The sequence below is a fragment of the Staurois parvus genome, unplaced genomic scaffold (genome assembly GCF_062004578.1).
Source record: "Staurois parvus isolate SC_StPar_1 unplaced genomic scaffold, SC_StPar_1.0 ptg000704l, whole genome shotgun sequence".
NCBI classification, from domain to species: Eukaryota; Metazoa; Chordata; class Amphibia; order Anura; family Ranidae; genus Staurois; species Staurois parvus.
In genome coordinates, this window is record NW_028318500.1 from 3,054,478 (window position 1) to 3,068,815 (window position 14,338).

The 14,338-nt window shown below is 41.0% G+C and overlaps 1 protein-coding gene across 1 annotated transcript in view; it reads left to right on the forward strand.

Moving 5' to 3' along the window:
* The window catches only part of LOC149445914 (solute carrier family 2, facilitated glucose transporter member 11-like), a 79,350-nt gene that overhangs the window by 48,059 nt on the left and 16,953 nt on the right, over nucleotides 1-14,338 (forward strand). The window contains exon 12 of the mRNA XM_089653169.1: nucleotides 12,048-12,123. Coding sequence (XP_089509295.1) covers nucleotides 12,048-12,123 — 76 coding nt within the window. The remainder of the gene's footprint in view (nucleotides 1-12,047; nucleotides 12,124-14,338) is intronic.

Here is a 14,338-nt window from a genome sequence, read left to right on the forward strand (position 1 = left end):
CAACTTCCTCAACCTTTTTATGAGCAACAATCATATCATCCACACAGAGTAAAATATACATATATTCAGAATCTACACATTTTGAGTATAAACATGGGACAGCTCTGCTTTGTATGAATCCTTTGTCTAGAAGATTTTGTTTATTTTTAAATTCTTAAATGCTTGAGCTGATTGCTTGAGTCCCTAAAATGATTTATGCAACTCACACACAAGATGCTCTTCTCCATTTTTCACGTATCCTTCTGGGTGTCATGTATATTTCCTCTTTGTGAAGCACCATGATATCACAAGCCTTTCTTAGTGGCGATCTCAACCATTTTCTGAGAAGCTGCCACTGTCAACAGTGTTCTGAGAGTACTTTGTTTTGCAACTGGAGCAAAAGGAACATAGTAATCCTCACTAAATGTTTTGAGTACCCTTTTGCCATTAACCGTGGTTTGTACCTACAGACCTTGCTTCCAGAGTCCCATTTGGCCTTAAAAAACAATTTGTAGGTGATTGCACGCTTACCATGAGGTAGCTGTGAAAGTGTTCATATCTGCAGTTCACTAAGAGATGTCATCTCTTCATCAGAAGCTCTGTTCCACTTTTGCTTCTCCTGGGTTAGAAGTCTTTGCATCTTATCCCACAATGTTTTGCATTGTATTGTTATTGTTCTGTCACATGTTCTGTCCCCCTTTGTAATGTACAGCGCTGAGCTAACTATCGGCGCTTTATAAATACTGTATAATAATAATAATAATGTTCATCTAATAGTAGAGGCGAGTAATCATTACTTCAATCTTCCAATCAGTTGAATAGCAAATTCCTCTTCATTTTGAATATCCAATCATGTGCAGGCAAAATAAGTAAACTGGAATTTTCTTTTCACATGTTTGATAATTGAAGTAAATCAACCTCGTTATGATAAGAATGAGATCCATGGAACTTCAATAACAAGCTATCAGTGTTACAAGTTAGCCTGCAGTTTCTTGTTTGTGTTCTTACCTCCTTGCTGCAGTCCTGTTCCTGATCCCTTCACATATGTTTGTCTGTGCTCACCTATGGGCGTCATCTGCTGTTCTCTGGGTTTTATTTCCTTCCCTTCCATCACTTCCTGGCCCGCCTCCTTGTTTGCCTGCCTATATAAAACATGCACAGTCTAGGCCACTTTGCCTGAGCAACTTCCTAGTTGTCTGAGCTCCTGTGTGTTGCTATTGCCTATATCCTGCATTGACTACTCGTGTACTGACCCCGGCTTTGTTCTCTAACTGCTTGTTTTCTGCCCATCCTGACCTCAGCTAGTCTATCAGATTTCTGTTTGTCTCCTCCCATTGTATTCTGCTCCTGAGAGCGGTCTCCTCATCCTCACCTGGGTGTACCCGGGGGCCGTGACCTGGTCCCAGCTTGCTGCAGGTCCATCCCCACCATCAGGGGCTCTGGTGAAGAAGCAGGCTGGGCTTAGACCCTGGGGAACCCCAAGTTGACTATCTACAAGGGCTCACTAGCACAGGTGCTGACAATCAGTGTACATGCTCAGCTGGGTGTGTATTGCTAGTGAGATTTTTTTTTCTTTGGGAAGGGTATATGTGCTTAGCAAATGGCTAATCAGCACTGTCCAGACAGAGGGTCAGGGGACATGCAGCCTCATAAGACAATCAAAGCAGAATGAAAAGTCCTACAAGATTAACCAGTGCTCGGCGACAGTCTGATACAGTCAGGTCCATAAATATTGGGACATTGACAGAATTCTAACATTTTTGGCTCTATACACCACCACAATAGATTTGAAATGAAACGAACAAGATGTGCTTTAACTGCAGACTGACAGCTTTAATTTGAGGGTATTTACATCCAAATCAGGTGAACGGTGTAGGAATTACAACAGTTTGCATATGTGCCTCCCACTTGTTAAGGGGCCAAAAGTAATGGGACAATTGGCTTCTCAGCTGTTCCATGGCCAGGTGTGTGTTATTCCCTCATTATCCCAATTGCAATGAGCAGATAAAAGGTCCAGAGTTCATTTCAAGTGTGCTATTTGCATTTGGAATCTGTTGCTGTCAACTCTCAAGATGAGATCCAAGGAGCTGTCACTATCAGGGAAGCAAGCCATCATTAGGCTGAAAAAACAAAACAAACCCATCAGAGAGATAGCAAAAACATTAGGCGTGGCCAAAACAACTGTTTGGAACATTCTTAAAAAGAAGGAACGCACCGGAGAGCTCAGCAACACCAAAAGACCCGGAAGACCACGGAAAACAACTGTGGTGGATGACCGAAGAATTCTTTCCCTGGTGAAGAAAACACCCTTCACAACAGTTGGCCAGATCAAGAACACTCTCCAGGAGGTAGGTGTATGTGTGTCAAAGTCAACAATCAAGAGAAGACTTCACCAGAGTGAATACAGAGGGTTCCCCACAAGATGGAAACCATTGGTGAGCCTCAAAAACAGGAAGGCCAGATTAGAGTTTGCCAAACGACATCTAAAAAAGCCTTCACAGTTCTGGAACAACATCCTATGGACAGATGAGACCAAGATCAACTTGTACCAGAGTGATGGGAAGAGAAGAGTATGGAGAAGGAAAGGAACTGCTCATGATCCTAAGCATACCACCTCATCAGTGAAGCATGGTGGTGGTAGTGTCATGGCGTGGGCATGTATGGCTGCCAATGGAACTGCTTCTCTTGTATTTATTGATAATGTGACTGCTGACAAAAGCAGCAGGATGAATTCTGAAGTGTTTCGGGCAATATTATCTGCTCATATTCAGCCAAATGCTTCAGAACTCATTGGACGCCGCTTCACAGTGCAGATGGACAATGACCCAAAGCATACTGCAAAAGCAACCAAAGAGTTTTTTAAGGGAAAGAAGTGGAATGTTATGCAATGACCAAGTCAATCACCTGACCTGAATCCGATTGAGCATTTCACTTGCTGAAGACAAAACTGAAGGGAAAATGCCCCAAGAACAAGCAGGAACTGAAGACAGTTGCAGTAGAGGCCTGGCAGAGCATCTCCAGGGATGAAACCCAGCGTCTGGTGATGTCTATGCATTCCAGACTTCAGGCTGTAATTGACTGCAAAGGATTTGCAACCAAGTATTAAAAAGTGAAAGTTTGATTTATGATTATTATTCTGTCCCATTACTTTTGGTCCCTTAACAAGTGGGAGGCACATATGCAAACTGTTGTAATTCCTACACCGTTCACCTGATTTGGATGTAAATACCCTCAAATTAAAGCTGACAGACTGCAGTTAAAGCACATTTTGTTTGTTTCATTTCAAATCCATTGTGGTGGTGTATAGAGCCAAAAATGTTAGAATTGTGTCGATGTCCCAATATTTATGGACCTGACTGTAGAAGTCACAAGACTGCTATATACTGCTGATGAGAAACAGTATTTAGCAGTTTATATTTATTAAAATGATTGCATTTGTATGTTATGTGTACTGTGGAAGACTATATATAGTGAATGCTGTTACTCTGCTTTGGAAAGGGTTTTCTTGTCATTTTTTCTTTTATACAGCTGGTGCATTTCAATAATTGATTACATGGACTAATTTGTATTCCACTTGCATAGCCATTCTCAGTTAATTTCTTTATTATGTCAGGATTTCCATGTACAAAGTCATCTGTGCCATGTGTGAATACAGTTTGAATGTTTCTCCTCCTTGGCAGTATTAACCACTTGAGCTCCTGAGGATTTACCCCCCTGAATGACCAGGCCTCTTTTTGCTACTCGGCGCTGCACTAATTCAACTGATAATTGTGCGGTCATGCAATGCTGCACCTAAACAAAATTTATGTCCGTTTTTTCACACAAATAGAGCTTTCTTTTGGTGGTATTTGATCACCTGTGCGCTTTTTATTTTTCACGCTATAAACAAAAAAAGACCAAATATTTTGAAGAAAAACGATATTTTTTACTTTCAGCTATAAAAAATATATAGTAAACTCAAAGTTAGTTATAAATTTAGGCCAAAATGTATTCTGCTCCATGTTTTTGGTAAAAAAAATCCCAATAAGTGTATATTGATTGCTTTGTGTGAAAGTTATAGCGTCTACAATCTATGGTATAGATACTGCAATTTACGCCATTTTTTTGCTATACAGCGCTGCGCTAGTTTAACGGACAATTGCGCGGTCATGCAATACGGTACATAAATGAAATTTATGTCCTTTTTTTAACACAAATGGAGCATTCTTTTGGTGGTATTTGATCACCTGTGCACTTTTTATTTTTGGCGCTATAACCAGAAAAAGTTTTGAAGGAAAAACATTTTTTTTTAAAAAAACAATATTTTCTCATTTTGGTCATAAAAAATATCTAAAAAAACAAAAATGTCGTCAAAAATTTAGGCCAAAATGTATTCTGCTACATGTTTTTGGTTAAAAAAAATCCCAATAAGTGTATATTGATGATTTGTCATTTAAATGATTTATTTCTCGCACAAGCCATGGGTATATGTGGAATTACACCCCAAAATACATTCTGCTACTTCTACTGAGTATGGGGATACCACATGTGTGAGACTTTTTGGGAGCCTAGCCACATACAGGAGCCTGAAATCCAATGACCACTTTGAAAGCCTGAAGGTGCGTAACTTCCTCATTACTCTTCCTCACTACCTGTCACAGTTTCGAAGGCCCAAACATGCCAGGATAGCCCCAAACCCCCCCCCCCCAAATGACCCCTTTCTGGAAAGTAGACACCCCAAGGAATTTAAAAAGAGGCATGGTGAGTATTTTGCAGATCTCATTTTTTCTCACAAGGTTTTGAAATATAAAAAAAATAGAAAAAAATATGTTTTTGTTTTTTTTCTTCATTTTCCAAAAACCTCTGGCAACTTGGGGCGACTACTTTCCAAAAAGGGGTAATTTGGGGGGGTTAGGTGCTATCCTGGCATTTCAGGGCCTCCAAAACTGTGATAGGTAGTCTGGAAGTGTAATGAGGAAATAAAGCCCTTTAAAAGCCTGAAGGTGCTTATTGGATTTTGGGGTCCTGTACTTGGCTAGACTGCCAAAAAGTCTCTCACATGTGGTACCCCCATACTCGGGAGAAGTAGCAAAATGTATTTTGGGGTGTAATTCCACATATACCCATGGCATGTGTGAGCAGTAAATCATTTAAGTGACAATTTTGTAAAATTGTGACCCGGCGGCTGAGACCCGCTGCTGACACCCGCGGGACAGGTAGGGCGGGCGCGTGTCTCGCACGCGCGCGCCCCCTACCTGTTCTGCAAAACCACGTTTTAAAACGTGGTTTTGCGCAGCTGTGCCGCCCTGCAAACGTTTTGATGCAGTGGCTGGGGCTCAAGTGGTTAACAACCTCATTGCAGTTCAGCTGATACAGTTAACCTGTAATTTTAGCCTTTGCAAGTAAGATATCCCATTTTGTGATGACACAACTGTCACTTTAGAAGGTCACTACATTGCCATGTTTTGTGAGCTTCTTCACTGACAAACATTTAGTTTTAAAGAGCAGGAACATACAGTACAGGACATTGTTCATAGGTATCTTTCTGGTGACACTCTGGGAAATAGGACAGTAAACAATACTGTCTCCTATTACTTCTAATTTTTTGCCCATTTGCTCTGGTGATTTTTTCTGTTTGACTCTGGTAAAGATGAATAAAGAAATTTCTGTCATTTGTTATGTGACTTGTAGCTCCTGAATCAACACACCATGCCTGAAAAGATGAGATGCAACTTTTGTATTGAAAAAACATATTTATTATCTTAAGAAGACTTCTTCCTTCACACTTTTGGCCTTTTGTAGTTTAGTTTGTTTTTGAATTCTAGCTTTCCAGATTATGCAATCTACTTTTAAATGGCCTTGTTTCTTGCACACAAAGCATTCATGTGTTTCTTGTTGTATGTTACTGTTTTTATTCCTATTTTTCATTTTTAAAGCAGACTCTGAGACAAGCACCATCACTAATGTTTTCTGTTTTATGCTTATATTCATCCATAAGCTTACCCCTAACATTGATGAGGAGGCACTGATGATGCTGCACTGATATGCAGCAATGATGGGCACTGATGGGCACTCATAGGCGGCACTGATGGGTGACACTGACGGGCAGCACTGACTGACGCCACTGACTGGCGGCACTGCTGGGTGGCACTGCTGGGCACTGATGGGCACTACTGCTGAGCAGTGCTGATGGGGGCACTGATGGGTGGCACTGATGGGTGGCACTGCTGGGCACAGATGAGCACTGGTGGGTGGCACTGCTGGGTGGCACTGCAGGGCACTGATCATCAGGGAACTGATATTCAGTGCCCTGATGATCAGTTCCGATCTGCTCTGTGACAGCTGCCGCTTATCAGCAGTACTTTCCTCACGCTATGACAGCGTGAGGAAAGTGCTGCCGATAACCAACCATATTTACTCGGTGATCTGCTGTGTCATTGGACACAGCTGATCATGTGGTAAAAGGCCACTGTGATTGGCCTTTTACGTCATCATGTGATCAGCTGTGTCCATGTCAGGGTGCGCGCTGCTATGGGCGCACAGGAAGGCGCGTTCTGGGAAGACATCCCATGACGCCCTCCCAGAACTGGACAACTGCGCTATAGCCGAATGAAGGATATGGTTAACTTATACCATACTGTATTTAATGTAATATATTTCCATTTCATATGTAGTGCATTTTTTATAATAAGGAAAAATGTTAATGCAAAATAAAAATGAAATGGATCAGAATCAGTTTGGATCATTCATTATGTTGTTACGTTATTTTGGATGCTTTAAATATTAAAGCAGAATTCCGGGCAAAATATTGCACACTGCACAGGTTAATTGCTCATTTTGTTCTAGGGAAGAAGACAGTGGAGATATACCTACCTGACCTGCCCGTCCCTGCCACGCAAGAATGGTCTTTCCGACTCCTAACCCCAGCCCCTGTGGTCCAGCCATCTTGTAAATGGACTGTTCCTGATGTCAGTACGTTCATAGCACACTCCATAGACAGGAACAGTCCACCACTGGACTGTTAGGCAGTGCTGTTTACCAGAGGATTGGCGGGACAGGTGAGTATGAGCTTTGTGTTTACCCCTTGAAAAAACAAGCAGTTGACCCATGCAGTGGGGGCACAGCCCAACTGCATTGTGAAATAAAATTTTTGCCCAGAGTTCTGCTTTAACAAAAAGCTCAAACTTTTACATCATGTCATCCAAATGAAAGGAATGAATATGAATTAGTTTGTTGTTTTCATTATAATTTATTCTGGATTTGTTGCAATTCATTACTATTGTGTTTCGGAGATTCAGATACTGTACATCTGAATCTCTAAATAATGACATTTTCGTCTGAATTTTGTTTCATAATGAAATGAATCGCACATGTCTACCAGTAGGTACATTCAATGACTAATGTCATCCCAAAGTACTTCACTTTTACGTTTAACATTTAATTTGAAGTGAATGGATTTTCCCAAATGAAAACCACATTCGCTGTTACTGAATGTGGTTTCATTTGTTCAAAAAAAATGTTTTTTCCTGTCTCTTTGAATTTTTTCTTCATTGTGTTAAAAATTAACTTCAATTTGACCCCACTAACCATTCGATAATCAAACATAAATTAACGTTTTCACACAGTGGGGGAGATTTACAAAACCTAGGGCACTCAGAATCTGGTGCAGCTGTGCCTAGTAGCCAATCAGCTTCTAACTTCAGCTTGTTCAGTTAACCACTTCCCGACCGGCCGTTGTATATAAACGGCCGGACAGTGGCACTGCAGGGTCGGGTGGCCATTTAAAAATGGCCTCCCCACACCCTGCTTGTGCACGCTCCCAGGGAGCGTGCAGCACCGCGATCCGGTGCCCGCTGTGTCCTCCGGACACAGTGAAACACCGATCGTCGGACGGGACCTCTGTACGAGGTCCTGATCATGTAATCACTGATTGGCCTGATTGGCCAATCAGTGATCACATGCAAAGTAGTAAGCAAGATGTCACTTCTGACATCATTGCTTACTACGTGTGAAATCTGGGAATGATCACAGAGGTCACATGGTACAAGGCTATTCACAACAGCCTTGTACCATGTGACAAGCTGTGACCAATCACAGCTCACTCAGTAGTTCTCAATGGCTGCAAGAATGCAGCTAGAGAGAAGGAGAAATGATTGCTTTTACATCCTATATGGGTGTAAAAGCAATCAGTGTAAAATAAAAAAAATTTCTTCACCCCCCAAAAGTAGTACAGTGACACTGTACTGCTAGGGTAACAGTATGTAAAAAAAAATAAATAAATAAAATAAATAATATAAAAAAAAATAAAAATGTAAAAAAAAATGTTTAAAAATTATAATTTTTGGTTATAAACTAATTTGGCTTATTTTGTTTCTTACTAAAAATATAACGGAATATATTTTGGCCAAGATTTATGATGAAATATTATTTATTTGCAAAATTTTATAAGAAAAACACTTTTTTTCAAAATGTTTGGACATTTTTATTTACATAGCAAAAAAATAAAAATCCCAGTAGTGAATAAATACCACCAAAATAAAGTTTTATCTGTCCCAAAAAAATGGTAAAAAATTCATATGGGTACAGTGTTGCATGACCGCGCAATTGGCATTCAAAGTGTGATAGTGCTGAAAGCTGAAAATTGCCCTGGTCAGGAAGGGGGTAAAAGTGTCCGGACTGGAAGTGGTTAAGCTTTGCCAAAAAAAACACTGGGAGCTGATTGGTTTCTATGAAGTGCTGCACCAGATTTTACACTATCCAGTTTTAGTAAATAACCCCACTGTTTTTGTTTGGGACCGTGCACTCGCATGGCTGTCAAATTGGGTGCAGCAGCTGTGTCCAAATTGACATGTATGAGACTGCCTGCACAGAAATACGCAGAACATCTGTGCATTCCAGTGTGGGCAAACACAGCCCTCACAAGTGTGTGCACTGTAGTATGTCCATGTGAATGAAACCTTAATATTCTCACAATTAATTTTTTTTAGTTGACCGTATGTGTAAAATCAATTAAAGCAAAACTTAACTGTAACTGAGTGCCACAAACTGAAAATGCTATTTAATGCATTTTTAATATCTAAAGCAAACTCACCCATCCATCCATCTATATCTCAATGCTCTATTTTGTTGAGAAACTTTGCAAAAACACGCTAGTATGTCTAGCTGCAGCCATCTTGAGTAAGGGCAGATTAATCATATAGCGTTTACTTCCTGGAATTTATCTGCCCTTAGCTCATGCATGCAGGCAGGGAGGTGTGCTTAGCTGAGAAAACTCTTCCTCCTCTCCTCCAGGTCAAAAAATAAATAAAATGCCCATGAAGACTCCTGGGATGTATGAGGCCAGGAACTGAAGAAATGTTAAAAAAAAGAGTTGAAAACATGTGACTATAATATATATTCCTATGTATTTACTAATACTACCAGCACAATGATTAAATACAGTTCATGTTGATTTAGTTCCACTTTAATCCATCAGACTATCACCTACTCTCCTCTCCTTTAGGCGCACCCTGAAAACCCATCTCTTCAGGGAAGCCTACCCCACCCTCAGCTAGTTGCCAATCTCCTCCACTCTTCCTACCACTCCATCCCCCACAGCTATTTCCTCCTGTACCACTATCCCCTCCCTCCTAGATTGTAAGCTCCAAGGAGCAAGGCCCTCGAACCCCTCGTGTATTGAATTGTATTGTTATTGTACTGTCTCATGTATTGTCTCCCATTGTAATGTACAGCACTGAGCACACTGTTGGCGCTATATAAATACTGTATAATAATAATAATAATAATAATAATAAAAAACAAAAACCAAGAGTGAAATTGATTGACACTGACAATTACATTGCATAAATGACATGCATAAATCTCAGGACTGGCCACTAGAAGGAGCTCTTACTGCAAATATAGAAGAATCTGTGCTAATCACAAGAAACCTGGTAACTTTTGCAATGAAACAAAATAACTTCTGCTGAAAAAATACTATTGAGTCACTCACGGACTTTTAAAACCAACCTAAGCAAAATAATGTGAAAGTTGCAGAGACATAATATAATTAGAAAAATAAATAAATAATAAAAGATAATTAACTGGTTGCCGACCGCAGATAGCCGAATGACGGCTTCACTGCGGCCGGCCAGTTCTGGGTGGACGTCATATGACGTCCCCCCAGAACGCGCTCTCCTGCGCACCCCAGGGGGCGCGCACCCGGCGATCTCTGTGATCGCTGTGTCCTACGGACACAGCTGATCACGAGATGTGGTAAAAGGCCAATCATACCGGCCTTTTACCACGTGATCAGCGGTGTCCAATGACACGCTGATCACAGGGAAATGCAAGTGCCGGTTCTCGGCTGCACTTTCCTCACGCTGTCAGATCGTGAGGAAAGTACTGCCGAGAACCGGCAGTTGTCACAGCGGGGATCGGCACCGATCATCAGGGCACTGATGATCAGTGCCCTGATGATCAGTGCCCAGCAGTGCCACTCGCAAGTTCCACCCACCTGTGCCGAGCAGTGCGCCCACTAGCTCCGCCCACCTGTGCCCAGCAGATCACCCACCTGTGCCCAGCAGTGCACCCACCTGTGCCCAGCAGTGCCACCTACCTGTGCCCAGCAGTGCCACCCACCTGTGCCCAGCAGTGCCACCCACCTGTGCCCACCCACCTGTGCCCACCAGTGCCACCCACCTGTGCCCACCCACCAGTGCCGCCCACCAGTGCCACCCACCAGTGCAGCCCAGCAGTGCTGCCAGTCAGTGCCACCAGTCAGTGCCCAGCGGTTGTGCCAGTCAGTGCCGCCAGTCAGTGCCCAGCAGTGATGCCAGTCAGTGCCATCTATCAGTACCCATCATCAGTGTCACCTATCAGTGCCGCCTATCAGTGCTGCATATTAGTGCCGCCTATCCGTGACACGTCATTAGTGCTGCCTATCAGTGCCGCCTATCCGTGCCACCTCATTAGTACTGCCTATCAGTGCCCTTTAGTGCTGCCTATCAGTGCCCATCAGTGCCGCCTATCAGTGCCCATCAGTGCTGCCTCATCAACGCACATCAGTGAAGGAGAAAAATTACCTGTTTGAAAAATTTTATAATAGAAACAAAGAAACTTTTTTTTTCAAATTTTTTGCACTTTTTTAATTTATAGCGCAAAAAGTAAAGCGCCCAGTGGCGATTAAATACCACCAAAAGAAAGCTCTATTTGTGAGAAAAAAATGATCAAAATTTCATATGGGTACAATGTTGCATGACCGCGCAATTGTCAATCAAAGTGCGGCAGCGCTGAAAGCTGAAAATTGGCCTGGTAAGGAAGGGGGTATAAGTGCCTGGTAGGCAAGTGGTTAAAAATAATGCATATTCTAACACATATGACCATGTACAGAAGAGAGATCATATGTATAAGAATATACACATATCTAAATATATTTGTTTGTGCTGTGTTGGAGATCAGAGGATTTATTCTTAAAATTAAATATGAAGGGATATAAAGGATAGCATATCTATATAAATGAATATTTACTGGATGGATGACTAGTACCTATGTATGAACTCAAGATGTTCATTCAAGCCCATAGGTGACAGGGTATTCAACATACATATTGATCTGATCATATATGTAGATCCAGTAGGTTTCCTGATCAATCTCTCTGTGGTGGAGAACTGGGAGGAGATGGGAAAATGTTTAAATTTTTTGTGGGTTTTTGATGTTTCCTAAGAAATTGGCTAGGAATGCTATGATTTAGGGTCCAGTTTTCTACCAGTTTCCCATTGCTCCCCAAAGCATGTGCATAAGATCTGTGCAGCCGACATATTTTAGGCCATATGTTATACAGAAAATCACATATTCCTTCTGTACTGAAAGTATTGTAATTGTACTATCTCCCTTATATTGTAATGTGCTGCGCAAACTGTTGGCGCTATATAAATCCTGTATAATAATAATAATATTCCCTTGAACAGTTAAAAAATTGATAAATTGTATTTTTTTTTTCCATTATTATCAGTAAAAGGTTATTGACCATGTTCATTGCCTCCTAAGGATAGGGATTGCTAAGGACTGTGTGCTTTTTTTTATAACTCTTAATATATTTTGTGTTTTAGACTATGTACACTTGGATGCCTTACTGCAGTGTGATTCTGATTTTCATATATACTTTCTCTTTTGGGGCAGGGCCAGGTAAGAAACCTCTCATTTTCAGCTTTAAATGTACACTTCACTCAAACCTGAAAGTCTTACATTTAATTTTACTTATTTTATATTTTTTATTTATTTTACATGTTGCACTGCTGGGAGCATTAGCTAAATCCCTATTCTCTGTCACTTAATGATTCTGAGGCTGTGCAAATGCAGGTCAATGTGTTTCCTAGTACTGAAACCACTCCCTGCCTGAGCCCACTTCTGTCTCACCCACACACTTGGACGTATATATTATTATTATTATACAGGATTTACAGTTGTGTTCAAAATAATAGCAGTCAGACATCACTAACCTGATCAATCACTGTGTTTGGTAGAAATGATATTTCTACATGGCAAATAATTTACTAGCAGGTGTAGTAGAGTAATAGAAATCCAACAGACCCAACAGTCATGACATGCATGCTGCTGATTCTGTGTAATTGAATCACTAATTGAAAGGGGCATGTTCAAAATAATAGCAGTGTGGAGTTCTATTAGTGAGGTCATTCATTCTTTGAAAAACAGGTGGCAATTATTGCCCTTATTTAAGGAAGGAAGGCAGCAAATGTTGTACATGCTGGTTACAGTGCATTTCTCTCTGAAATTCTGAGGAAAATGGGTCGTTCCAGACATTGTTCAGAAGAACAGCATACCTTGATTAAAAAGTTGATTGGAGAGGGGAAAACATATAAAGAAGTTCAGAAAATGATAGGCTGCTCAGCTAAAATGATTGCAAATGCTTTAAAATGGCAACCAAAACCTGAAAGACGTGGAAGAAAGTGAAAAACTACCATTGGAATGGATAGAAGAATAGCCAAAATGGCAAGGACTCAGCCAACAATCAGCTCCAGGAAGATCAAAGAAGGTCTAAAGTTACCTGTGAGTACTGTTACAATTAGAAGACGCCTATGTGAAGCCAAGCTATCTGCAAGAAGCCCCCGCAAAGTCCCACTGTTGAAAAAAAGACGTGCTGAAGAGGTTACAATTTGCCAAAAAGCACATTGACTCGCCTAAAGAGAAATGGCGCAACATTTTGTGGACTGATGAAAGTAGGATTGTTCTTTTTGGGTCTAGTGGCCGGAGACAGTTTGTCAGACGACCCCCAAACACTGAATTCAAGCCACAGTACACTGTGAAGACAGTGAAGCATGGTTGCGCAAGCATCATGATATGGGGATGTTTCTCATACTACGGTGTTGGGCCTATTTATCGCATACCAGGGATCATGGATCAGTTTGAATACATCAGAATACTTGAAGAGGTCATGCTGCCTTATGCTGAAGAGGAAATGCCCTTGAAATGGCTGTTCCAACAAGACAACGACCCCAAACACACCAGTAAACGTGCAACATCTTGGTTTCAGACCAACAAGATTGACATTATGGAGTGGCCAGCCCAATCCCCGGATCTTAATCCAATAGAAAACTTGTGGGGTGACATCAAAAATTCAGTTTCTGAGGCAAAACCAAGAAATAGAGAAGAACTGTGGAATGCAGTCCAATCATCCTGGGCTGGAATACCTGTTCACAGGTGCCAGAAGTTGGTTGACTCCATGCAACACAGATGTACAGCAGTTCTCAGAAACAGTGCTTATACAACTAAATATGCATTAAGTGATTCAAAGGAAAGTAAAATCTTCAAACATTTTTCAGTTTATATAGTGAATGTTTGAGTTTGTAAAGAAGAATACAAACACTGCTATTTTTTGAACAGTCTAATATTCACTTTTCTTCAATTTTTTAGAGGAACAACACAAATTTTATCTATTTTTCTTCATGTTTTGATTTGGAATAGAATGTGTAGTGTTCCCAATGCATTTGTGTGTATGGAAATAAAAGCTATTAGAAGGATTTTGAGCTTTATTCACTTTTTTCAACACACTGCTATTATTTTGAACACAACTGTATATAGTGCCAACAGTTTGCGCAGCGTTTTACAAGATGAAGGTAGACATTACAGTTACAATACAATTTGGTACAAGAGGAAACAGAGGGCCCTGCTCCTTAGAGCTTACAATCTAGGAGAATTTACCATAATTGCCCTTGTGGGCCTGTGCGTAGGCAGCATAAAGGCACAACATTTACAGACTGTGAGAACTCTTTCCTTGTATTGTTTTCCTCTGTAGACCAAATCTGGAAACTTTGACAAAATGTCTAAAAGTTGCACAAAACTTGTATAAAAGCTAGCAGGTGGAAGCTAGCCACAGGTTTTC